The sequence below is a fragment of the Pipistrellus kuhlii genome, unplaced genomic scaffold, assembly GCF_014108245.1.
Source record: "Pipistrellus kuhlii isolate mPipKuh1 unplaced genomic scaffold, mPipKuh1.p scaffold_m20_p_78, whole genome shotgun sequence".
NCBI lineage: Eukaryota > Metazoa > Chordata > Mammalia > Chiroptera > Vespertilionidae > Pipistrellus > Pipistrellus kuhlii.
Window position 1 is genome coordinate 764,465 of NW_023425582.1, and position 26,105 is coordinate 790,569.

Consider the following 26,105-nt stretch of genomic DNA (forward strand, 5'->3'; position numbering starts at 1 on the left):
TCACACAAACACCACACACACACACACACTCACACACACACACACACACACGTTCACAGCTGTCCTGGTTGAATCCTGGGGATTTGTATGCCGGTCAGTCACTAGCGCACAGGGACAGCCCGCAGAAGCTGCAATCCACTGACCACGTCCTTCACTCACACAAGCCCTTCTCCATCCTGTGCCAGGTGTGGCTGGTCTCTTTCATGGTTCGGGAGGGATCAACTGAAACCAAATATTGTCAATCCACAGGGAGCTAAGAGCTACCAGCTTTCAAATCCTGTTACACAATTCCACAATTCAGAGGAAATAAATCTATTCACTATGTGGAGGGTTCTGATTGGAGTTGTAACTTGGGGGGAGGGGGTTCTGATTGGAGTCTCAAGAGGTTCTGATGTGGGGGATTCTGATGTGGGGGGCTTCTGATTGGGGCTGCATGGGGGTTCTGATTAGAACTGCAAGGGAGTGTGTGCCATGCCAGGGATGTGTGCTCTCGCTCCTCCACCTTCCCTGGGGCGCCTCAGAGTTGCTAACACACTGAGTGACTTTCTGTCACTAAATGAAAACATAGACGCGGAAGCTCAGAGGGGCCGTAAGCGAACACCAATGGGCAGTGCTGTAAATCACTGCAGCAGAACTGAGTTACAAGTTGCTCCTGTCCCCGAAGATGAACATAAATTCCCGAAAAATGTCTGTACAGTCACTCTGTCCTCAGAGGAGGCAGGGGCAGGACCGCTCTCCCTGTGCGTGTAATTACAGGGATCCCATCGCCTCCGATCGCTGATATCTGAGCCCGCCATGCATCTCTCCACCGCGAGCTGTATCTTCACCCTTGTTTTCTGTTCTCTCTACCTCCTCGCCCCCCTCTTTCCGACGCTCACAGTGGTCATCAGTGAGGTCACAAAACCGCGTGCATACACCACACCCCCGGCTGGAATAAGCTTGTTTGATGATGAAAGAATGAATTCTAGAACCAAGATGTTGCTGACCCCCTGCAGTCTCCAGGGACAGAGCAATTTGCTCTTTTGCTGGAGTTTGTCTGTGAATAAGGGAGTTGCTTTCCTATGAATCAGAATCCTATATATTGTAATAAAAGGCTAATATGCAAATTGACCTAATAGCAGAACTACTGGTCGCTACGATGCTCACTAACAGGGGGCAGACGCTCCGCACAGGAGCTGCCCCCTGGCCGTCAGTGTGCTCCCTCAGGGGGAGCGCAGCTCAGCCAGAAGCCGGGCTTTTGGCTGGTGAGCCCAGTGGTGGCAGCAGGAATCTCTCTGTAAAAAATCAATAAAATATATTTTTTAAGAATTGTAAGAGCCCTGGCTGGTGGGACTCCATTGGCTGAGTGTCTTCCGGTGCACTGAGAGGTCACAGGTTTCATTCCGGGAAAGGGCACAGGCCCAGGTTGCTGGCTTGAACCCCAATAGGGGGCGAGCAGGAGGCAGCCAATTGATATTTCTCCCTCATTGATGTTTCTCTCCATCTCCTTCCACTCCCTTAAAAAAAAAAAAAAAAGGACAAAACACTCCTAAGACGTTTTTACTCAAATATATGCACTTCCAATAGTTTTCCCACCAGCGATTGACTCGCTGTCCCAATGGGGCTGTTTGCAGCAGCGGCTGCCCAGGCTCCGGGGGAAGGAAGTGTTGGTGTCTGTGGGAATCCGAGGCTAATGGAAACACCACCGATCCCTGTGCCTGCCTCCAGCACCGCAAACAGCTCTCCCACGGAGGCCCTCAGGCACCCTCGGCCGGCAGGGGGTGCTGTGGGACGTGAGGTGCCCACACACACTCTGGACAGTGCTCGGCTTTGGTTCTGTTAGAAGGAGCATTCTTCTCGCACCTGCCTTCTGAGCCCACGGGATGACCACGTGGTACTGGAACCCAGGTCTGAAGGAACAGATGCTCCATTCCCCACGTGCTGTCCATCGGGAATGGCCGTGGGCCTGGCTGAGGTGCTTGGTGGGACGTTCGCCAGCTGAGTGGGTGCAGGAGTCACAGACCCTCCTCACAGCTGAACTGCCAGCGGCTTTGCCTGCACTGACACACCCCCAAGGATGCTTCACCCCAAGTCACAAAGCCAGAGACACCGCGGGTGCTTCCTGTGCCTCCAGACAGTGAATGTTAACTGGATCGATGGGTTTATTACATCACAACTGCCTCTCCCCACAGCGGAATGTCTGCAGCTGGCTCCTCGTGTTTCTAAGGTGAATGCATGTAGCGGTGTGTTCACGTGTAGTGGTTGGTAGGCTCCTGCTTGACATCTTCACAGAGAAGATGTATGTCCCAGGGAGAAAGTCTTATTTACACTAAATGGAATACCGCAGGATAGCATCTATTTTTGTCCACAACATTTAAATCCTCGCAGACAGGAAGTAGGAAATCTATATATGAAGTCTCTTATCCATGTGTGTGTACGTAGCCTTGCAATATATATACATGTGTGTATTCCTAAAAGAACATGAACACGTTTACTATGTCCACATGGACTTAAGTTTATCACGCTCCCTCATAGAGATGATCCCGGTACATTCTCCAAAAGGGGAGAATCTTGTCACATAACAAACATGGTGCACACAGGTATGTACAGTGTAAGGGTCTCCTGTAGGTCCTCCCTCCTCCATTCATCTTTTCACACCTTTGTCCAGTTATCACTCCCTTCCACAGGAGGTCCCCGCAGCCTTAGTGCTCAGACCTGACATTGCAGCCCGATGACCACATCCATGTGACATGTTTTAAGTAACATTCAATCGCCACTCAAAACAATGGCTCTAGCCCGGCTGGCATGGTTGGCTCAGTGGTTGAGTGTCTACCCATGGACCAAGAGGTCAAGGTTCGATCCCCGGTCAGGGCACATGCGGTGCCTGGGAGTGGGGCGGGGCTGCTGCTCTCTGTGTCACCTGGGGGGCCCGGCCCACTGGCTGGCTGTGGCCTAGCTCTCCTGTCCCCCTGCATCCTGGGGAACCACTGCCATGACATCTGAGAGCACAGAGCAGAGCGCAGAGTGGCTGTGTCACTGCCTCGGTGCTGGGAGCCTGAGCCTAGAGCATGCAGGCGTGTGTGGCGAGGCGTGAGCGTTCCCGTAGCTCTGAGCAGTGCACGCAGGCCTTGGGCGGCAGCCAGATGACTGCCAGGGCGCGCTCAGCGGGAGGTCTGGTCCAGGTGATTCTCAGAGTCCTCCTCCGGTGTGGCTGGCCCACTCTCTTCTTCCTGCGGCAGGAACGCCACGTGCTCCTTTGCCCGTCTCCAGCTTCCCTTTCTGGAAGTTTCTGCCTTCCCAGGGCAGGGCAGCGTCTTTCCCGAACCCTCCCGTGTCCAGGCGCAGTGCTCAGGCATGTTTGGGTTGTCCTCTGAGGACACCTCCTAAGGCACTGGCCGTTCTTTTCCTAAATCTGTGTTTATTGATGTCAGGGAGGGAGGGAGGGAGAGAGAGAGAGAAAAACATCAGTGATGAGAGAATCACTGATCGGCTGCCTCCGGCATGCCCCACACTGGAGATCGATCCCACAACCCGGGCCTGTGCCCTGACCAGGAATGGAACTGTGGCCTCCTGGTTCCTAGGTCGGTGCTCCACCCCTGAGCCATGACAGCCGGGTGTGTAGTCAGTTCTGAACCAGACAGCTGGCCTTGGAAGGTGCAGAATGCTGTCCCGTGCCGCTGCTCACGTGCCTTTGCACCTGGTCTCTGGGCCCTGTGCCCACCCCCTGGGATGAAGCCACCAAAAGCTGCCACGTGTCCATAGTATTGGCTCCTCAGACTCGGGGCCACGGACGTGGCTGTTAACGATGGGTGGTGATAGGATGGTCTGGGATTAGCTGAGGCCAGAGGAGGCGGGTTGTGATTGGATGGTTGGGATTGGGTTCAGCTGAGGTTGGAGGTGGGTGGTGATTGGATGGTTGGGATTGGGTCCAGCTGAGGTTGGAGGTGGGTGGTGATTGGATGGTTGGGATTGGGTCTAGCTGAGGTTGAAGGTGGGTGGTGATTGGATGGTTGGGATTGGGTCCAGCTGAGGTTGGAGGTGGGTGGTGATTGGATGGTCTGGGATTGGCTGAGGCTGGAGGAGGTGGGTGGTGATAGGATGGTCTGGGATTGGCTAAGGCCAGAGGAGGTGGGTGATGGTTGGATGGTCCAGGATTGGGTCCAGCTGAGGCTCAGAGAAGCTGCTGTGATCAGCAAAGAAGTGTCTGCTCAGCCTTGTTCCTCAGTGAGTGGGAACCCCAGTGCATTTGCAGATGTTTGTGGGTGTTTTCAACGTGCCTGCTGCCCTTTCCCATCTTCCGTGGTGTCTATGTGGCAGCCATAGCGGGAAGCCTGACTACCTTATGGTTGTGACCAGACCCCACAGGCGAGGAGCTGCATGGAGGCAGAGCCAAGTGGGTGGGGAGGTCTGGGAAAGGAGCAGAAAGCTCCGTTCCGAATCTACTGTTTCCGCGGTGGATCACTGGGGCGATCCTGTCTTCAGAAAGGGGTTACATGTGAGAGTATAGCAGTGTCAGCTCATCACTAAATGCCACAGCAACGTGTCCACTGTTGGAGTGGATGGTTCCTCCTTAGGAATCATGTAAATTAGGAAAAGCGTGCCATTGGCCCTGACGTCACCTTCCTTCTCTCCCCAGTGTCCAACCAGGGTACCAGAGGGTGCGGTGGTCACATCAGGCTAGCTGACACGGCGATGGAGGTCTTTGTTTTCTTATCTTCCTCTTATTTCCCTCCCTTTGACTGGGATCTGTCTTCAGTCCCGTCTTCATCAGTACTGGCTTCCTCCCCTGATGTGTGTTCATAGAGCGACTGCCCGCCATGTGTCCTGTTAGGTTCTGCATCCTCCAGAGTAGGGGTGTCGAACTCAATCAGAGAAGGGCCAAAATCTAAAATCCAGCCTAAATCGCGGGCCAAATGGTTTACTGAACAGTCATAAACTGTCATTGTGATGGAAACGCAGCAGAGTGCAGTGATGACAGCGCGGTGCGGGCCACATTGCAAGGCCTGGAGGGACGGATTTGGCCCGCGGGTCTTGTGTTTGACACATGTGCTCCAGAGGCTCAGAGCAGACGTCCATTGTTCTGCTGCTGAAGCCTTACGGGCGGGTCAGGAGCTGTGAGTGGACCTGAGAGTGTTAGTGAGGGCAGACCGGTGTGGCCGCCCGGTGAGATGGAGGGAGGAAGGCCTCCTGGGCTACAGGAGTGTCCACATTGGCGTCAAGGGAGGTGGAGGGAAGGTGACATTGACTAGACCAGTGGTCGGCAAACTCATCAGTCAACAGAGCCAAATATCAACAGGACAAAGATTGACATTTCTTTTGAGGGCCACATTTTTTAAACTTAAACTGTATAGGTAGGTACATTGTTATTCACTTAATTAGGATCCTCCTTCATCCACACTGTACATGAGTGCCTGCACTTGGTATTTTGTGGAAGAGCCACACTCAAGGGGCCAAAGAGCTGCATGTGGCTCAGGAGCTGTGGTTTGCCGACCACTGGACTAGGTCAGTAGAAAACCCCTGCTAAGAGGAGAGAGGACTTTCAGTGGTGCAACGGGGTCAGAAGACCAACTTCAGGAAGTTAAGAAAGGAGAAATATGACAAAGCGATATGATTATGCCTAATCTATCACTCAACCATCCATCAGATTCTATAATAAAACCACTCTTATACGGGATGAGTAAGCATGTCATTCTCTGAATAGTCAATGGAATTTCTAGCTAAAATATCTGAAAGGTTTACCACATGATTGCTTTTCATTTTAATATAAATAGCGTGTGGTGCATGATTACTTTTAATTTTAATATAAATAGCTTGCTTAATAATGTATTAACATTGCTGATTATGTAGAACTCCATCTCCCTCATCATTTATAGGTTTAACATTAATGAAGTTAGCATCTCAAATATTGAACTCTCTCCATGTCCATTGCACCTGTTCCTAGGAATCTAACATTCATTTCATTAGAGTTCTCTCTCTTGCCTTTCAAGGTTTAGCATTTCAAACTGCACCCCACCTGGTTCATTTTATTTGTTTTGGAAGCAAAGTGAAATTAAACACCATATGAAGTGTTTGGCTGAGTTATCTGAGGTAGAACTATGGGAACTTGCTCTGAATCTTAGGGAAACGGGCCCATAGCATTTCAGCGAGGCTCCTAAGATTGATACGACACAATTAGGCGGGAAATGTCAGTGCAGACAGGAGACAAATGAGCAGTATAATCCTTGGCTTTTCAATGTGTCTGCCCAGGAAATGTCTTTGACTCAATGATTCTGTCAAACAAGGTAAGTTGCCAGTAAATTTCAATGAAAACAAAACACTAAATACTCGATCACGACAAAAAATAAAGACGCCGATGGAAGGATGAAATAGTGGCTTCCGTATATTGCCAGCAGACTCATTTAGGGAGGGCCAGGGAGTCATATACCCGATAGACTTTCTGCAGGAAATGCCACACCGGCATTGAATATCATTCCTCTACTCACACTGGTTAATTCCAGGGCATGAAACTCCCGAGTCCTAAAATTATTTTTTTTACGACTTTGTTATTTTAGAGTAACTGCAAGGCAGCTACTGACATTCCCCATACACCTCTTGCCCCCCTCCCCCCCCCCCCCCCGCACTCACACACATGCACACGCAGGCTCTGCCATTATCGGCGGCCCCACCAGAATGCGACCTTCATTACAATCAACGTACCTAAGATGACATGCCCTTATCACCTAGAGTCTACAGTCAACATCAGGGTCACTCCTATGTTGTCCATTCTGTGGGTTTGGACAAATCCATCATGCTATGCGCCCACCCTTAGGGTGTCACACAGGGTGTTTCCATTGCCCTGAGAACCCTCTGTGTCCTGCCTGCTCATCCTCCGCCCCCACGGCTGGTAACTACCATGCTTCACGGCCTCCCTGGCGTTGCCTTTCCTGGGGTGTCACAGAGTTGGAATCACAGAGTGTCGCCTCCTCACGCTGGCCTCTTCACTTGTTCCGACACATGACTCAGGGCTCTGACGCTTCTGGGTCCATCCCTGAGCCTGCTTCTAAAACCCCAAACTCACTTTCCTCAGCAGTTCATGCCAGTAGCCACGACTCCTGACATAAAGAAACGTGGGCGTTTTCTGTGAAAGACATTGAGATATCAGAAGACCCACACAACTAAGAAAACGACCCACACAACTAAGAAAACGGCCCCCACAGCTCACAGCTGTCATCATTCTCTATTTCAGAGAATCAGAGAAACCTTCAGTCGGTGGTTAACGTGGACAGGCTGGTATTGCAATGCCTGATCACATTACAAACCAAATATGTTTTCAAACACACACTCGATGCTTAAACCTGTTGTCAGCATGGTCATCATCATCTTCATCATCACCACCCCACCTGTGACACTGCACAGGACCTGTCTTCTTTTGTTTCCTGTTGGTTATTCATTACATAAATGTGCATTTCTCCCCCAAAAGGGTGTGTTTTTGTTTTTTGTGGTTTTGTTGTTGTTTTTTGCCAGCATTGATTGGCAGAGCACCTCAAAGTTCTGAACAAAGATAGAGATCTAGAACAAGGCACAGAAGCGGGGGAGAGGGTAATTTTTTTTTAAGTTTTAAAATAGCAGTAAACAGTTCCCTGATACCTTTCTTTGATATCCTCATAACGGGTCTTCAACAGCATCCTATAAATGCTTCCATTGTTACTAACCATGACAATTTAACGTTGTTGATTAACACTAAATAGATAGTCATACTTTCCTTATGAGGCAATTTTGAGTTTTCACCATTTCATTCTTTAGAGAATTGAGTCAAAGAATGAGAGAAATGTTCAGCACCCTCTCCTGGATGGGTGGATGGATAGATGGACAGAGGAATGGTTGATTGTCAGGCATGAGATTGTCAGGCAAGATCAATAGCTGATCCTGAGGTTCTTTGTTGGAAAGGCGACAACTGCCTTTCCTGGGTTGTCACAGAGTTGGATTGAGGATGCTGCCTCTACTCTCAACCATTTTCTGTCACCTGTGCCTTTAAACCAGGAGCCCCTGTGTGGGTCTCCGAGCCTCAGCTGGGGTTGCTAAGATGCAGAGGAAGGCGTGCACAGCTCAGGGAATCTCAGGTCGCATTCCTTCATCTACTTTTTCTTTTTTAATCAAATCGCTAAGATAACATTTATCAAGAAGGGTGACCTAAATGTCTTAAAAGCGTTGATCCCACTATTCGTAACTCAGAGATATGCAGTGCCACATGAATCCTCCCTACACAAGACTTCATCCCAGCTCCCAGGAATGTGGTTAAGAACATGTGAAGCTAAGTGTTGGATGGGAACCTATGAATCCATGTACTGACCCTTCTACCCCCGATGGACAGTCTGGCCTGGAGTGTGAAGTTAAGGCTTTAGCCAAAGACCCAGTCCCTTTTTTCTTGAGCTAAAATTCATGGTTCTCCATTCACAGTGCAAGAATAATTCCATGCAGGACTTCCCCACCCCCTGCCCCGCCATCTCACAACAACATACAGGCTTTGATTGGTGTGAAACAGAAGGACAGCGTCACATTGTAGAACTACTGCGTGAAGTGGCAGCCCCTGCTAGAACATTCCAAGTACCAAAAAGTCCCAGGCACATGCATGCTCGTCTGATAAGAGTTCCTGAGTTGTCCCTACAGGGCCCGTGTCTGCCTTATGAATGTCACAGAGATTTCTGGCCGTCTGAAAGCTGAGGATAATGTGTCCCCAATATCACATTGGAATTGTCGGGCTGCCATCTTCTCCTGGGGACCAGCATGATCCCCCAGCTTCGATTGTTGTAACAAACATGCCTTTCACTGAAGGACCTGGGAAATCTGAGGGTTCTCATAGGCCCAGGGATATTGATAGTATCTTAATTGGGATAACCCTCTTCTGATAATCTGACACTCCACTTGATGAATCGTTATTTTGTTTTCACACAAACACTTGTGCATCGTTTAGAAAAATACTTGAAATTTGTGGATTGCTTCCATGTGAGAATCCCAGTTTTCTGTTCAGTGAATTGATTTTGAAAGTAAAATAGTGACAAACATGGGACCTCTCTCCCTACACCTTCCAGGTCCAGATGTGTATAAAACCTGTTTTTCCTATAAAAACTGTGTCTCACTCTCTTTACAACCTTTTCCAGCTGCTCTTTTAAAATGTCTTTTTCTTGACTGGGAGGTGTGGCTCTATGGTTGGGTGTTAACCTATGAACCAGGAGGCAGCTGTTCGGTGATTCTCTCTCATTATTGATGTTTCTATTCTTTATGCTTCCTCTCTGTTATCAATAAAAATATATTTAAAAGTAAATTAAAGAAAAAAGGAAAAAAAATGGTTTTTCGTCAGAAAAATGTGGATGTTATGTGACCCCTACATTCCTTATGGCTTTCTCATTTCATTGGTCAAGCTCTGATGCCTCCCACCCCACATGTGCAGGAGGACAGACCGATAGCTTTGTTGATGGATCCTCAGACCTTACAACATGAAAACGCCTGCATCTCCCTGTCTCCCCCATTATCTACCCATCCTTGAATTGGGATTTCAGATCATAATTCCTATTAAATGAGCCTGTTACCGCTAGAGAATGAACTGAGGTGAGAACACGTAACAGGAAAGAGACTGGAGCAGATGGGTAAGACTGAGAGAGAAGCAGGATAGAGCCCTGGGCATGTGTTCATGTGTCTGCATCATGTGCTCACTGTCCAATCCCCCACCCCCGTTGCCAGAGGTGCTGCTCTGGCCCCCCTCTGTGGCATCCTGGGGTCCCTGGCGGAGTTCCAAGGGAGGCCAGTCAGAGGCAGGGGTCCTCCCAGGCTCATTCCACTCCCACCTCCTGCGCACACACTGTCCTGAGGCGCTGAGCGTGGGGGGCCGTGGGAGGAAGCTGATGGGTACTTGGAAGGAGAGTTTGAGGGCAGAGCCACCCTGTGGCCCAGGGTTCGTTCGCCCCGTGGCTCCGGAAGGCGCCCCTGGGCCCGCATGGTTGCAGTGCCAGCCGGCAGGCATCCTACAGACACATCTCACTGACGAGTGTGCGGCCCGGATGGGAATCCGGCTCACGGAGTCCTGGCGGGTTCCATGAGTGAGGAGGGAGAGCATAGGGGCGTGTGAGTGTTCTCTGGGTCCTGCACGCCCTCCTTTTCGGAACTCAGCAGGAGAGACAGTCTTTAGGACTTGGCACGTGTGCTCAGCAAGGCCTGTGCATCGCTGGCCGCGCGTCCTGGTGGGGCTGGGCTGTAAACACTCAGACAGCTGAGGCTGAATTTCCAGGCCCAGGCCCGTCCAGGTGCCCCCTGGAATTGGCGTATAACCCTGTGCTGCTTGGCTTTGATCTGATTTAAATTTCCCGCATGAAACGCTTCGTTCCGAGCGTCAGACATGTCGGGGCTACGTCAGCCTGAGGCGACGGTGCCTCTACAATAAGGTGACCAAATTGTCCTGCTTTTGGCGGGACAGTCCCGATTTCTAACAATTTTTCCCGCGTCCCACGGCGTTTTAAAAAAGTCCCGATTTTTGGAAAGATTGGAAAGATTCTTTTCAAAAATTGGGACTTATTTAAAACACTGAGGGACTCCGAAAACATTGTTAGAAATCTGGACTGTCCCGCCAAAAGCAAGATGATCTGGTCACCTTACTCTAAAGCCCCCTGACACGTGGGCGCTGTGATCTGATCTAAATCCCGCAGTGTGGGCGAAACCCCTCCCGCCCCTGCCAGTCACGGTGTCCGATGAGAGAGTCCATCATTGGGGAAATGGTTTCCAGACAGAGGGCGAGGGCTGGCTGATGGGGCCATTTTCTTGTAGATGGATCTGTCCACGGGAATGTCACTCGGACAGGTGATGGACTGCGGTGACAGGCTCTGCGCCCCCGCCGTGCGGAGCATACTCTGTCCGTGCCCACGGGGAGGGCTGAGGGGCTCCTGTTTCCACTGGGGCTGCGCACATGGCTGCTCAGCATCGACTGGAGTGAGGGCAAGTGGGTTTCCTGTGTGTGAGCGTTCACAGGCGCTTGTGGGTGCTCATCGCCGAGGGAACTCCATATTAAAACCTGACATAGCCCTGGCCAGTGTCCTCAGGAGACAGAGTGCCGGCCTGCGGACTGAAGGGTCTTGGGTTCCATTCCAGTCAGGGTGCATGCCCGGTTGTGCTCAATCCCAAGAGGGGTGTGCAGGAGGCAGCCAACCAATGATTCTCCATCATTGATGTTTCTATCTCTATCCCCTTCTTCCTTCCTCTCTAAAATCAATATGTGTGTGTGTGTATATATATATATATATAATTTTTTGTTACTGACATAATGGCTCTCGCTGGTGTTGCTCAGTGTTAGAGCCTGGGCCCTCACATAGAAGGGTATTGGCTTCAAGACCCAGTCAAGGGCACGTACCTGAGTTGTTGGTTTGATCCCTGCCCCCTGTTGAAGTGCATGCAGGAGGCAACCAGTCTATGTGTCTCTCACATTGATGTTTCTCTCCATCTCTCCCCCTCTTTGACACTCTATTAAAAAAAAAATCAAGGGAAAAAATACCCTCAGGAGAGAATTACAAAAAAATTTAAACAAAAAAGCAAAACAACCTGACTTCCTGGCCCTGACTGGCATGTCTCAGGAGTTAGAGAGTCATCCTTCGTTCAGGAGGGTCTTAGGTTCAGTTCCTGGTCAAGGACACATACCTGGGCTGTAGTTCCATCCCCAGCCCCAATAGGCTGGGAGGCCTGAGGGTGCAGGGAGTCCTCAGAACACGCTCCCACCTTGATTCCTCCTACCTTATGTGTTTTCCCTTTGCTTAAAGGCTCCAGTGTTTTATGTAAATTTGAACATCTCTTGCGATTTTTTTAAATATATTTTATTGATTTTTCACAGAGAAGAAGGGAGAGAGATAGAGAGCCAGAAACATCGATGAAAGAGAAACATCGACCAGCCCCCTCCTGCACATCCCCCACCGGGGATATGCCCACAGCCAACGTACATGCCCTTGACCGGAATCGAACCTTGGACCTTTCAGTCCGCATACTGACGCTCCACCACTGAGCCAAACTGGTTTTGGCTTGCAATGTTTTTTTTTTTTAATATATGTTTTTATTGATTTCAGAGAGAAAGGGAGAGATAGAAACACCAATGATGAGAGAGAATTATGGACTGGCTGCCTCCTGCACGCCCCCTACTGGGAATGGAGCCTACAACCCAGGCATGTGCCCTGACAGGGAATCAAACTGTGACCTCCTGGTTCATAGGTTGATGCTTAACCACTGAGCCACACGGGCCAGGCTCTTACAGTGTTTTATATAAACCTCCCCATGTCCCTGTGTGGACTTGCGTTGTGTGCGAATGAATGAACACTGGTTTGCAAATGGACTCTGAATCACCCGTCTCGCCCTGTCTAGAATCATAGGTATAAAGCACTCAGCAAAACATCGGCCAATCAGCAGCAATCAAGACGTTATTCTCTTTAACCTCGGCCCCGGGGCAAACAGATTTCCTTCAATCATCTCCAGCGACTCGTTCCGGAGTGAGGATTTGAGAGAGATTCCGAGCTGGAGGTTGGCTAGGCGAGAGCAGGAGAGAAGGCACTCTGACCCTCACGAGGGGTGGGAAGGACTCACTCAGATTAGATTCACGGACACAGCAGCATCTATTTATTTATTCCACCCCTGCCTCGCCCCGTGGGCAGCGGACAAGATGCTTCACTGGCCCAAGCAGCTCCAGTGACGGACAGCATGCAGCAGTGGACCTTCACTCACAAGGTTGCGTTTGAATCTGGGAGGGGACAGACGTCGGAACAGCTGGCCCTGTTATAAAATCCAAAGCACGCTGCATGCTGCTGACACCCAGAGGTCACGGGGGCACTAAAAGGATGCTGAGGGAGGGAATCCGGTAATCCATGCGGAAGGTGACACATCATCTCCTGCCGGCGGATAAGAAGCTGTGGGAAGTAAGGTGGTGGGGTCAAGTGAGGCTGAGGATGGAAGGTCTAAGGTGACCTCCGAAGGCGGTGAATTTATTCTGTGTCTCAGAGGAGACGGACAGGGAGTATTTTTGGACACAAGCAGGCATGCGTCCATCTGGACTTTGGAAGAACAGCCAGAGTGTGAGAGTCCCAGGCAGTGTGTGGAGACCTGCCTGCAGAGTGGAAATACTCAGAAATCACCAATTCGGGTCAATCTAGGCACAGGCTCCTGTGAGCTCTGCCACCGCTTCCAGATTTCACAGGTCCACAGCCCTGACGCATCAAGTTATAAATGAACCCGGCCAGCGTGGCTGAGGGGCTGAGCATCAACCTATGAATCGGGAGGTCATGATGTGATTCCTGGTCAGGGCACAGGCCCGGGTTGCGGGCTCCATCCCCAGTGTGGAGCGTGCAGGAGGCAGCCGGTCCATGATTCTCTCTCATCACTGATGCTTCTCTGTCTTCCTCTCCCTCCCTCTCTGACATCAATAAAAATATATCTTAAAAAAATAACAGTTGGCCCATGGGAACCATTGAATGATTAAGTTGTGACAAAGCATATCACAGGGCTGGCACGTGGGTAGGATTCTCTCTGGGTTAGCGTCCATTTCCCATTTTCTCCTCCTCCCCCTCCCCCTCCTCCTCCTCTTCCTCCTTCTCTTCCTCCTTCATCGTCATCATTTGCTTAGAGAGTGAAAGATTCATTAGGTGCTCCTGCTCTCATCCAGCAAAAGAATAGTAAGACCAGGATCTGACAAACTGCCCCGAAAAGCAGCAGAGGACATTAATAGTTTGTCTTCGCTAAAATCATGTCAGGCACGTCCCACAGATGCCCCGTTTCACACGGAGGGTCAGGCTGATGGCACTCGGAGATGAGCTGTGAGGGGCCTCAGCCCACACCTGTGTCCACCGCTGCCAGGTGCCGGGATGCAGCAGCCGCTGCGTTCCAAAGGCGCCAATGGCCCGGCCCTGTCCCAGCTGCACCTGGCCCCACGGGGAAGCATCAGAAAAGCTGCCCCTTTCCCATTCCTGGGGCAGACAGCAGGCAGCGCCTGCGAGGAGCTGGTCTGGTCAGGACAGAATAAGTCATTGCCCCAGGTGATGGAAGAAGTTTGCTTACAAAGAAAGCTGACTCATTTCCGCATCTTGAATGGGGCTGGGCTGAGACTGAGCTCCCCCGAGGACTGAGGGAGAAGATGGGGTTCACAGAGTCTGAGAGAATGTGCTTCTAAAAATAACGTCACAGAGACAGTGGCCCCTGTGGCAGCTGTGCGGAAACCCAGTGTCACTTCTCCGTGTTTAAAGTCTGTCTCAGAGTTCAGACTGAGTGTGTTTATTATAGAAATTGGTTTGCATCGTCTTCTTTAATATTCAGAAAGCAGCCAAAACCGGTTTGGCTCAGTGGATGGAGCTTTGGCCTGCAGACTGAAAGGTCCCAGGCTCGACTCCGGTCAAGGGCATGTACGTTGGTTGTGGGCACATCCCCAGTAGGGGGTGTGCAGGAGGCAGCTGGTTGATGTTTCTAACTTTCTATCCCTCTCCCTTCCTCTCTGTAAAAAAATCAATAAAATATATTTTAAAAAATAATCAGAAATCAGGTGGGTACTCAGCCATGCCCTGCACACACTGGGTCCAGTGAATCAGGAGGCTCAGTCCCCTGAACCAGGGGACAAGCCTTGGGCGCTGTCCCCGCCCCTGGTGCTGAAACCAGCAGCAGGCTGTCGCAGGCTCAGGACCACACACCCTGAGGATTCTTTCCTGGCCTCTGACTCTGAGGTGCCCTGGTTGGCTGTGCCCAGATTGTTCCTCACAGGATGACCTGTGAGCACCTGGCCGCCAGGCCCTCCTGCCCCGAGGGAGGCCCCGAGCTCTCGGGTCACGCAGAGAGAAGATTCTCGAGGCCAAAGCTGCTCCTCTGGACCTCCCTCCTCCTGGATGGAGAGGCCTGGTCTGGAGGACTTCCCCTGAGCAGCGCTGTCAGGCTGCCTCTGGGCTTCTCATCCTATTGCTGCCTGCCTCATCCTATTGCTGGCTGTCTCATCCTATTGCTGCCTGCCTCATCCTATTGTTGGCTATCTCATCCTATTGCTAGCTGTCTCATCCTATTGCTGCCTGTCTCATCCTATTGCTGCCTGCCTCATCCTATTGCTGCCTGCCTCATCCTATTGCTGGCCTGTCCCAGACATTTCTGGGCTCCGTTCCCAGTGATTCCCTAATGTTCAGTCCTTAAGCCTCAGAGGATGGGATCTGTCATGCTCCCTCCCATGGGGTCCTCTGCACGACCTTCGGGTCTGGCCCAGTTTGCTGAGTCCTGGGCATGGCCACACTCAATCCCGCTGGTCTGGGCCGAGTGCCTTTGTCTCTGTGGGGTCCATGGGGTTTGTGTCCGAGCTGCAGAGCAGGTGTGAGTGGAGAGGGCAGGGAGCTGAGCCTGAGGAGGGCTCCTCTGGGAGCACCAGCATGCAGGACCGTCTTCTAACACAGGAGAAAGCTGCCTGTTGTCAGGGCGTCCCAGCATAGCTCTCGCCAGCGACGTGAGTGTTTCTAAACAGTTTGGGAAATGGTCCCAGCCAGGGGCTCCGTGGTGTCCAGTGACATCAGCGAAGGGGGCGTGCAGGAGGCAGTCCTTCCATGATTCCCTCTCATCATGAGTGGGGATGTTTCTGGACTGTGTGCCCTCCTGATCGGCCCAAGGAGACGGGGCAGAGCGGCGTCCGGAGGAGGGAGGCACGGGCAGTGTACACAGCCTGAGGGGACGGCTCGCTCAGAGGGGTGGCCTGCTCTGTCCTGCCCTGTGGCTCATAGAGGTGTCTCAGCTGAAGTCAGTGCTGTGAGCCCCACACCGCGCTCTGCTGTGGCAGCAGGAAACCCCGGCTGAACCGTTACAGGAAGCGAACTGGCCTGGATTCCACGCTTCGCTGGGCAGACTTGGAAAGCAAAAGCGGGAACATGGTCCCCTCTGCGCCTCCATGGGGCGGCTGGTTCCCACTGCCCATCCAGCGCGACGGGGTTTCCTGACCCAGTTTGAGAGGCCCCCCTTCCAGCCAGTCACCGAGGGGTGTCTTTTCCTCTCCTGCCTCCTTCCCTGTAGGTCCAAATGCCTCTCTTCTCCTGATGGTGCCTGTTCATTGTCCTTGGTGTCCGCACTGGTTATTTAAATAGTCAGTGTAGCCCTGGAGGGTGTGGCTCAGTGGATAGTGTCAGCCTGCTGAGGAAAGGGCCCAGTCAGGGCACAGGCCCAGATTGCGGGCCCCATCCCCAGTAGGGGGCATGCAGAAGGCAGTCTATCCATGATTATCTCTCATTGTTGACATTTCTGTCTTTCTCTCCCTCTCCCTCCCTGCCTCTCTGAAATCAATAAAATATATTTTTTAAATAGTAATAAATAAATAAACAGTCCTTGTTTTGTGCACAAACAGGCCCAGACTCCTGGGTCCAGTATTTCCTCTTTCTCTTTAAAACGGTCTGCGTCATGCTCACGCTCACGATTCCTGTCCCATCTCCACCATGGCTGTGGCGGCTCTCCCTGCGAAGGCAGCTTCAGAAAGCAGGGCCCAGTCCCAAGGCTGTGCAGCAGGGCTGTGGAGCCCCAGACCCTCCCCCAGACGCTCTGCTCCCCACCTCCCTTCTTCTGCCTCCTCCTCCTCCTCAGGTCCGATCTGGTTTCGTTGGGCCCTCTGACGGTCATCTCTCCCTCAGAAGATCTGCAGCTTGGTCGCACCTCCCAGGAGGCCTTTTCCAAATGAGCTGACGTCACTGCAGGTCCCCGGAGGCGGCCGTCACTCCCGTGGAAGGCATTACCACGGGCTGTTCAGTGGTTCTTTAAAATATATATTACATATGGGAGTATGGAAGCTATTTCTAACGAACCTGTGACACAGTATCCCCAGGAAGGAAAGGGAGGCAGGGAGCCTTTCCGTAAAATGAGATGGAGATCATTTCCGGACCCGCCGAGTCCCCTCCTCCCCCCACTCTCCCTTCTCCAGCCCCATCTCCAGTCAGCGTGCCATACATCCCAGCAGCCAGCAGCTTGGGTGGCACTGCCTCCCATAGGACACGTGTTCAGACAGGGGCTGGGCACCGAGGCAATTGGCAGAGTTGAGGTTTGGATTCAGCTTTCACTGGCTGGGCACACATCGGAGCCGGTGTGTGAGTTGAAAGGGAACGTGGACGTCAGGGTGCTGGGGACAGATTTCCCGTGACGCTGCTCTCACTCAGGGAGGGGAGGAAGTGGAAATGCTCCCCACAGCTGCCAGGACTGGGGTCCTGGGCGTGGGCCCCACCTGCACCCTGACCCAGCAGGGGGCACTCACAGGTGAGCCCACAAAGGGCCTCAGGTGCTTTGGCTACAAGCCAGTGGCTTCATTCCTCTGTATATATACGGACACACTTGCTGATTTTAGAGAGAAAGGGAGGGAGAGGGAGAGAGATAGAAACATCAGTGATGAGAGAGTCTATCTCTGAGCCACTCTGGCTGGCCAGCGGCTTACATTCTTACAGACCTTCTGCACTCACAGCACGGCTTTGAAAATAGATGGGACAGCATATATACGAACAATGGTACAACGAGCGTAGATACGTGGGAGTCATGGTAAAAACCTGCTTTGGGGACATGTACATGTGTGTGTGTGGAGTTGCTCAGTGCCATGCTGAGGGTGCTCTCAAATCCACATCGCAGGCTGGAAGCAGGTTCAGAAAGGATGGCCCAGCTACAGGGACTCAGCCAGGAAAGTCAGCCGGCACATCACTGTGTGCCTGAGGCACCCCAGCAGGTGACACTCAGACCGCCCGCCAGACCCACGTGTCAGAACATGGCACATGGCACACAGCACCCTTGGCTCCCAGGAGGCACAGACTCCCAGGGCCCACAGGTCCCCAGGGGGAAGGGTTGCTGGCCGTGGTACTGGCAGCGCGGCCACCCTGGGAGGCGGCAGGTCTGCAATCAGCCAGGAGGGAGGGCCGGGCCTGGTGTGTGAGGCGTCCCCGTGTTGAAGCTGTGCTCTCCTCAGACGCGCTGTCATTCCCGGTCACCGCTCGTGGCTGTGCCCATCCTCCTGGTACACGCTCCGTCCTCACGCAGGGAGGGGCCGAGTCCTGGTTGTGGAGGCGGCACTGTGCCCACCGTGTGCTGTTTATCAAGCGTGGAAACCACTTATTCGAGTCTCTTCGGGGAAGCCCTGGCTATGGGTTCAAATAGAGAAAGGCCTAATTTCATCATTGGGCCTATTTTTTCAGAATTCTGTTAGAATTCATTACATCGAGGTTCTGAAGAAAACAGTAAGATATGAAAGGCAATTTTCTCGTGTACGTGTCGTCAATCAAGGAGAATCACATGTCCAGTATCTGAGCCTTCATCCACGGGGAGGCACACGCCTGTGCGTGTGGGTGGAGATGGATCCCCAATGGGTCCGGCTGCAAACGCGCCCGGCAGGGAGGGTGCAGCCGGGCGGGGGCTTCCCGTGGGCGTGACGGGGGCCGTGGCCCTGTTGGCTGACCGGGCGTCTCTTCCTTCTCTTCCAGGCTCACGGGCATGAACCTGCCCTCGCCGGTCATCAGCAGCAGGAACTGGCTGCGGCTGCACTTCACCTCTGACGGCAACCACCGGCGCAAGGGCTTCAACGCCCAGTTCCAAGGTAAGCGCCTCCCCCTGGTCATGTCAGAAACACCAAGAGGCCCCAAAGACCGCTGGTCCTGCCGGGCCCAGGAAGTGTGGGGTTCTCCTGCTGAGGATGGGGCAGGGGCTGCCAGCCTGAAAATGCCTCTGTCCCTGAGGGACCCGTTAACGGAGGAAGCCTGTGAGTGACACCCAGCACCTCATTGCGGTGGGGTGCTTCTCCTTTTTCCACGTCCCACACAGAAAGGGAGGACAGGTTCCTGAGCGGAGGAGCTGAGGATTAAGAAATAAAAGAAAGAGACAGAGGCAGAAATAGATCCAAAGCTGGGAGCCAGATGGAGGGACAGTCACACCCACCACAGACAGCACAGCACATGTGTGATTTCCAGAGGCGAGTTAAGGTCAAAGGAGTTTGGGTGTGCCCAGGTCCTAGTCATTCCCTCACTCCTGGGAGTTAGCATATCAAGATCTGGGTAAGTCAAGGTCCTATTCGTTCCTCATTCCCAGCATGTGGATAAAGATGAGAAATGGGTACTGATCACAGTCTTTGACATTTGGGGAGGCTGTTTCCGGGGGACAGCCATTCCAGTCACCTGGACTCAGCTGGCATTAATTTAAAGGTCATCCATGTGCATTCCCAAGGGGCCCTCTGCACCTCATCCCTAAAGCTTTCCTGCTGCACCGTGCACTGCCAGTTTCCCTTGTTTGGCAGCGATGATTGCTGAGTGTTAGTTAGTATCGATGAGTATTTACCCTAACTTCTCCCCGCCTGACGGGGTACATACGTGTCCCAGGGACCCGGTGATGTCTCATCCCTGCCAGAAGGCTGTGCCCCTCAAACGGTGCATGAACACGCGTCAGTGTGCCGTCACCCGCTCCGACCTCTGAAACGGATGGGTGGGGCGTAAACCCAGTTCCCCGATTAGTGAGCTGTGTGCACACGAACTCACAGCTGCATTGGGGTCCATGGAGGCTGGCCCTCACACTGACTCTGTGTCCAGGTTCTCGTGTTTACACCTGTATGTGCGGCATTGTTTCCCTTGTTTCTAATAACCCAACATCCCCATCCACCCCATGGAAAGAATTAGGTCTAGTAAGAGGCCATTGGAAACAATTCCACTTTCATTTGCAAATAAAGGGTCTGACGGCTAAACCGTGAGATGGTTTCCCAAGCAAAGATCTCCAGTGTCCCCAAGACACTGCCTGGAGAAGGTCCATTCAGCTAAGGCATGAGTTCCCTGACATGAGCCCCAGGGGTGCCAGGCACACTGACGCGTGTTCATGCACCGTTTGAGGGGCACAGCCTTCTGGCAGGGATGAGACATCACCGGGTCCCTGGGACACGTATGTACCCCGTCAGGCGGGGAGAAGTTAGGGTAAATACTCATCGATACTAACTAACACTCAGCAATCATCGCTGCCAAACAAGGCTCCTGGGAAACAGGGGACTCCCCGCCCACCCCAGAACCTCTTCGGTCAGAAGGATGGAGGATTGGCAAACAGCTTCCGGGAAAGGCACAAGGCAGCGGGGCTAGCCCCGCGGGAGACGTCAGCCATGTTCCACCGATGGATCTGAATCACGAATCCGTGAGGAGAACGCCAACCACCACCAGGACGCTACGTCTGTGCCGGGGTTTCCCAGCCTCAGCCCCCCCCCCCCCCCAAGGCCCCAAAGGGTGACTGGCGCCAACCTACAGGGAACCGAGGGGAGCAGCGCTCCCACAGATCGGCGCCTTTGGCCTCCGCACAGGGATTCCGGGAGAGACAAGCCGTGGGCAGCGACGCGAGGGGACTGGACGTGGGGGGTCCGAGGGGCACACTGGCCATGTCGGCGGTGGGCTCCGAAGGACGCGAGTAATGGCCGTGGTGAGCAGAAACATCCTCACATCGGCGGAAGAGACGAGAAGGTGCGGGATGGGACGTGACCCACACCCAGCTGCAGCGATGGAGCCGGAGCCTCTCAGGCTGCCGTGGGAGTTGGATGCAGGACCACGTTTTGTTGTTTTTCTTTGCACATGGCCTCGTTTCCCAGGAGCCTCCAGGCCCAAGGCCAGGGCACAGCCGGCTGAACGTGAGATAGTGGCTCCGCACTGCCCCCTTGTGGAACAAACCCAGACTGAACGGAGCGACCAGATGTTACCGTAGCAACAAGATGACTGACAAACACAGGAGTCAGAGGCTGGAGGCGGAGCAGACGGAGGATCTCAGACAGAAGGGGGTGGGAGGTTGGATTAACCAGTGCATTGGCATGCGTATTTGCCTTGCCCAGGACACAGACAGACAATAGGGTGGTGAGGGAGTGGGCGGGGTGAGAACCAGGTGATCGGGGGCAATGGGAGGAAGCAGGCATCTGTAATATTTCAAGAATAAATTTTAAAGAAGAGGAGGAGGAGGGGGAGGAGGAGGAGGAGGAGGAGGAGGAGGAGGAGGAGGAGGAGGAGGAGAAGGAGGAGAAGGAGAAGAAGGAGAAGAAGGAGAAGAAGAAGAAGAAGAAGGAGGAGGAGGAGGAGGAGGAGGAGGAGGAGGAGGAGGAGGAGGAGAATAAGAAGAAGAAGAAGGAGAAGAAGAAGAAAGAAAGAAAGATTCACCACAAGACCCTCGGAGCCTCCATGGAGGGCGGAGCTTCCGCGGAGGGCTTGGCATTGGCTGTCCTGCCTCTAAGGGCAGATGACCCTGATGAATGGGAGCTTCAGGCCTGGGGCCAGGAAGGCAGGAGACACAGTAGTAGCTCCTCTGAAGTTCAACTCTGAGACCATGCAGTCCCTGCAGCTCTGCCCTCCAGCGGCACCAGGAGGCCTGGTCTTACCCGGGAGGCCCAGGGGGCCCTTCTCCCCACGAGGAAAGAACATGGATCCTCTCTCTTCCCCGGCACACCACGGGAGGAGACATGCTGGCTCTGTGCTTCTATTTCAAAATGACACAGACCCAGGACAAAGACGTTCTGTGGGACCAGCACAGCTGCCAGCAGGAAGCGACCAGCAATGAGCAGCTAGGACGGGGCTCAGACAACTGCAGCTCGCGAGCCACATGCAGCTCTTTGGCCCCTGGAGGGTGGCTCTTCCACAAAATACCATGGCCTGGGCGAGTCTATTTTGAAGAAGTGGCATCAGAAGAAGTTTAAGTTTAAAAAATGTGGCTCTCCAAAGAAATTTCAATCCTGTACTGTTGATATAAGGCTCTGTAGACTAATGAGTTTGCTGACCACTCGGCTAGGATGCATGGGTGCCGCAGTGAGGACAGCAGCGAGAACACACTGTGCCTTCCCCCACGCCCACCCTGTGCCCTGCCCATGCTCAGCCCTGGAATCTGACCCTGGATGAGGTGGCGAGAAGGGAGCCCTTCTTAGCAAACATGCATTTCTTCGCTCACGGAGACCCCTTCTCCTCCGCGGCTACTATGGGGACTATGACCATTCCACAGGTCCCTTGAAGAAAGCCGATCACAGACGAGCTGGATTTCTCTGACGCCCCTCCCCACCTCCACCACCACCCTGTGGTCCCCGCACTGTGTACGCAGCACAGGGCGGTCTCTCCAGGAGAAATCGCTGGCCCAGGACACAGTGGCTGCGGAATGCCATCACCTCACAAACCAAGGAGCACAGTCTTTGCCACAGACGCTCTTCTGGGCAAACACACAGCCCCCGCCATAAAAAACGTCTTCCTTCCCAGCTTCTGTCTCTGTGTTCTTCATCCTCTGAGTCTTTTCCTCTTTGGCTTTGACCTCTCCCGTCACCCAATCAAGTTAAGGCAAAAGCAGCGGTGAGGTTGATTGACATGTAGGTTGATTGACAGGTAGGACAACTCTGTCCTGGCGGCTCCTCAGATACATTCCCTTCCCAGGAGCATGGGAGGCAGAGAAGCCGGGGCCTGGGTGTATCTGCAGTGCCAGCGGGTATGCTGAGCTCCTGGGCCGATCAATTTACATGGGACACATTATTTTTTTTTAAATCAGTAGAAAACTGAGCCCATGCTGCCCGCTGCCTCCATCGTTAATTATAATGAAATAATCACCTTGTTAGCACCATCTGTCATCCTGACGTGTTCGGCGTCTGCAAGATGGATTTCATAGGTGAATCAATCTCGGACGGCGGACGCCTCTTCACAGTGAAGGAGCCTCGTGTGTGCTGAGCTCCGGTTTCCACGTGTCTCCCCGGCCGTTGTAAGAACACAGTTTTCACAGATTGAAATACCATTGATTGCTGCGGCTGGTAAATCACGTTGGAAGTGTGTGTCGTGAATTCCCCATTCTGCCGAGGACGCCCCGTCCCATACATCACGGCAGGGCCTGGCCACGGATCTACATCTCTCGCTGACGCCAATAATGAGCGCTCCTTTCCGGGACGGCGCTGTGCCGCCATTGATTTCCCCGTTTACTCAGAGCGATGGCCTTGCTAGACAGCGGAGATTTCCATGCTGTTGACAGTGTGTTTTGGAAAATGAGGAGCTTCCTCTGTCCAGACGAACTCCAGTTTGGATGGAACGTGTGCGTTCCGCGGCCCTTCTCCCTGACGCTGGTTCTACCGCTGCTCCTGGGCCGTGGGCCTCCCATGGTGCTGGCAAACCCTGGTTCCCCATCCTCGAGGCGGAGGGCACCTGGTGCTGAGCGGCTGAGCGGGGTCCCAGGTCCGAGGAGGAGCTGCCTGTGGGCGTGGCTGCTCGGGGTCACACAGGTGTGGCTCCCGTTGGACAGAACATCTTTGGCCCAAGTCCTCGCCTTCGGACGGTGCCACCTTGGCTTCGGAGACCGCCCCCCTCGCCCCTGTGAGAGGAGAAGCAGGGGATATGGGCGTGCCTCTCGGTGTGGTAAGAGCCTGAGTTGAGGGCCCCTCCGGGAGAGCTGTGGGGTGTGCCAGGCCAGGGGATCCGCCTCTGTGGCAGGGGTCCTCTGGTGATGAGACACAGGGGTAGTTTCTCACTAACACAGCAGCATGTGTGGAAGCAGAGCATGCGGTTCCATCCATCAGAGATGGTTCCATCCCCGAGGCCGCCTCAGGGAGCAGATGAGCTTTTGAGTTCGTTGCAGGCTTTTAATTCAAAGTGCTTTCACGCAGTGATTTATTTTAAAACTTTTGTTTCAAATGTGAACACATGACAATCTTCACCATTTTACATAAAACCCCTCGCACCGAAACCTGGCTTTCCGTCCACGTCCGTGTGCGGGAGGCTCACCCCGGCCGGTCGGATCCCTGCGCTGTTGGTGAGACAGGAGTGAGCAGAGATGTGGCCACGGGCCCCTGGGCTCGGGCGTGAGGACCACGCGGCTCGGAGGGGCCATCCGTGTGGGGTGTCTTCCCGACTCCTCATTGCCCTCATTCACCTCTGAGACCAGCGGCTCCGGCTCTCAGCTGAGGCCCCCACTCCCTTGCTCCTCCCGCTCCTCTCTGCCATGGCGGCCGAGCCCTGGGGTCTGCAGGCCAGTTCCTCTGCGAGATGTTCCCATTCACCCCGTGGCAGCTGGGCGTGTGCAGCCGTCACCGGGGGCTCCGCACACTCCGGAGGCTGAGAGCCAGGTGTCAGCAGTGATGGGGAAGGTGAGGTCCCGGGGACCGTCTCCTCCCGCCTGCTCCTGCCACAAGGTGAGTGGGCGGCTGCCGGGATCGCTCCCCCCAGGCGACCCCACAAGGGACATCGAGCAGCATCCCAGCTCCATCAGCGCCCGCGGCTGCCGCTCAGCTTGACGAGGCACAGGCCACGCCGCTTGGTCTCTGGGTCACCATGGGAACCGCGGGGCATCGCCTCCTGTAGGAAGTCACCCAACCAATAACAATACATGTACAGGGCATCCCCAAAATGTGGTACACACTGAATAATTATAAAGGCAGTGTTTATTTTCTTTTAAATAATTTGTATTGATTTCAGAGAGGAAGGGGGAGGGAGGGAGGAAGGGAGGGAGAGAAACATCCATGATGAGAGAGAATCATTGACCAGCTGCCTCCTGCACGCCCCCTACTGAGGATCGAGCCTGCAACCAGGGCATGTGCCCTGACTGGGAATCGAACCCTGATACTTTGGTTCCTAGGTAGACACTCAACCACTGAGCCGCACCAGCCGGACCACAGTGTTTATGAACATACATTTCGGTTTCTAAATTGAGCTATCAGCCATTGGAGTGAATGTACATTTTGAGGACACATCACATTAAGAATATGTAAATCAGATATGGCCGGCGTATTGTTACCCTTGGCTGTGGACAGATGATTAATCACCGCTGTCTCAGCCCTCCGGAGTTCATAATGTAATTAGTGGCTCTCAACATATCTGGGTCAGATGCCCCATTGAAAATGCAGCAGAAGCTACGAATCTCCCCGTCTGCACGAGATCTCACAGGCATGTTTGTCAGCCACAAGTGTGCCTGCCACCTGGGGTCACCGTGGGATTTCCGGTTGTGAATTATGGGAATTTACAGTGACACAGAGTGAGAACGCTCCTGCTCAGCAGGGGCCGCGAGAGACTGCGTGCGGAGCGGTGACGGATACAGACAGGCGTAGAGGCGGCACAGGCAGAGGCGTTTCTGACAGGTGTCTGTCGGCGGAGCAGGGGCGTGTGTGGATGTGAGGCGGAGGGAAAAGGAGAACGTTCAGCCTGAAAGAGCAATCGGGGAGGCAAATTGGAAAATCAAGAGTGCTGGGGAGGGGCAGAACGGGATCTGATGCCTGCAGAAGATGATGGAGAGGGCGTGCTGGCCACAGGGTGACTGGCACAGTCAGGAACTCCCACCGGGTTGTTGGGGACAGAGGTGGGTGGGGAGTGCTGGGGGTTGCGGGGACAGAAACCAGCGTGTGGTCACTGCAGACAAACTCCCTTTCAATGACCAGTTCTTCCAAGGACGCTCGCCATTCAGAGGGCAGGAGGCCAGGCAGGGCTTGTACGCGGGGAGGGCTTAGCCAGGCTGACAGGGGAGTGGTTAGGGGGTGATCAGGCAGGCAGGCAGAATGGTTAGTTAGGGGCGATCAGGCAGGCAGGCAGGTGAGTGGTTACGAGCCAGCAGTCCTGGATTGTGAGAGGGATGCCCGACTCATTTAGGCCCAATCCCATGTAGGGAGAGAGAAAGCGTCCCACAGAATGGACTCCCCTGTGGGGAGGGTCCCACCGACTTCCTGTTTCCATGGTTTATTCCACCGGCATTGGGCGTAAACAGGCAGTCGGACATCCCTCAAAGGGTCCCAGATTGGAGAGGGTGCAGGCTGGTGCAGGCTGCACTGAAGGTCACCCCCCTCCCGCCCCCCCCCGCCCCCGTGCATGAATTTCATGCACCAGGCCTCTTGTAATAATAAATAAAAAACATTTTAAAAAAAGAAAAAGGATGACCTTGAACCAGCTTTGACCCTCTGGTATGGTGTCAGCTCCCAGGAGGTCCCGAGGCCACTACCCTGGGCCAGCACAGCATCTCCTACCTCCCTCCTTCCCAGCTGCCCTGCCAGCAAGGCTTTCTGAGTGAGAGGAGAGACGGACGCTGTCCCTGCAGAACAACTGCCCCCTGGGAACGTGCAAGTGGAGGGTTCGAAGCTGGTGAAAGGGTGTTACACTCGGGTAATTCAAATCAACGTTTAAGATGGAAATCAGTCCATTCTTATGAAGGTG

General features: G+C 53.5%; 1 protein-coding gene across 2 annotated transcripts in view; it reads left to right on the forward strand.

The window, feature by feature from the left end:
- CSMD1 (CUB and Sushi multiple domains 1) overlaps positions 1-26,105 on the forward strand; it is a 605,853-nt gene that overhangs the window by 350,186 nt on the left and 229,562 nt on the right. For both annotated transcript variants that reach the window (XM_045576232.1, XM_045576234.1), the window contains exon 6: positions 18,432-18,544. In XM_045576232.1, the coding sequence (XP_045432188.1) occupies positions 18,432-18,544 (113 nt within the window). The remainder of the gene's footprint in view (positions 1-18,431; positions 18,545-26,105) is intronic.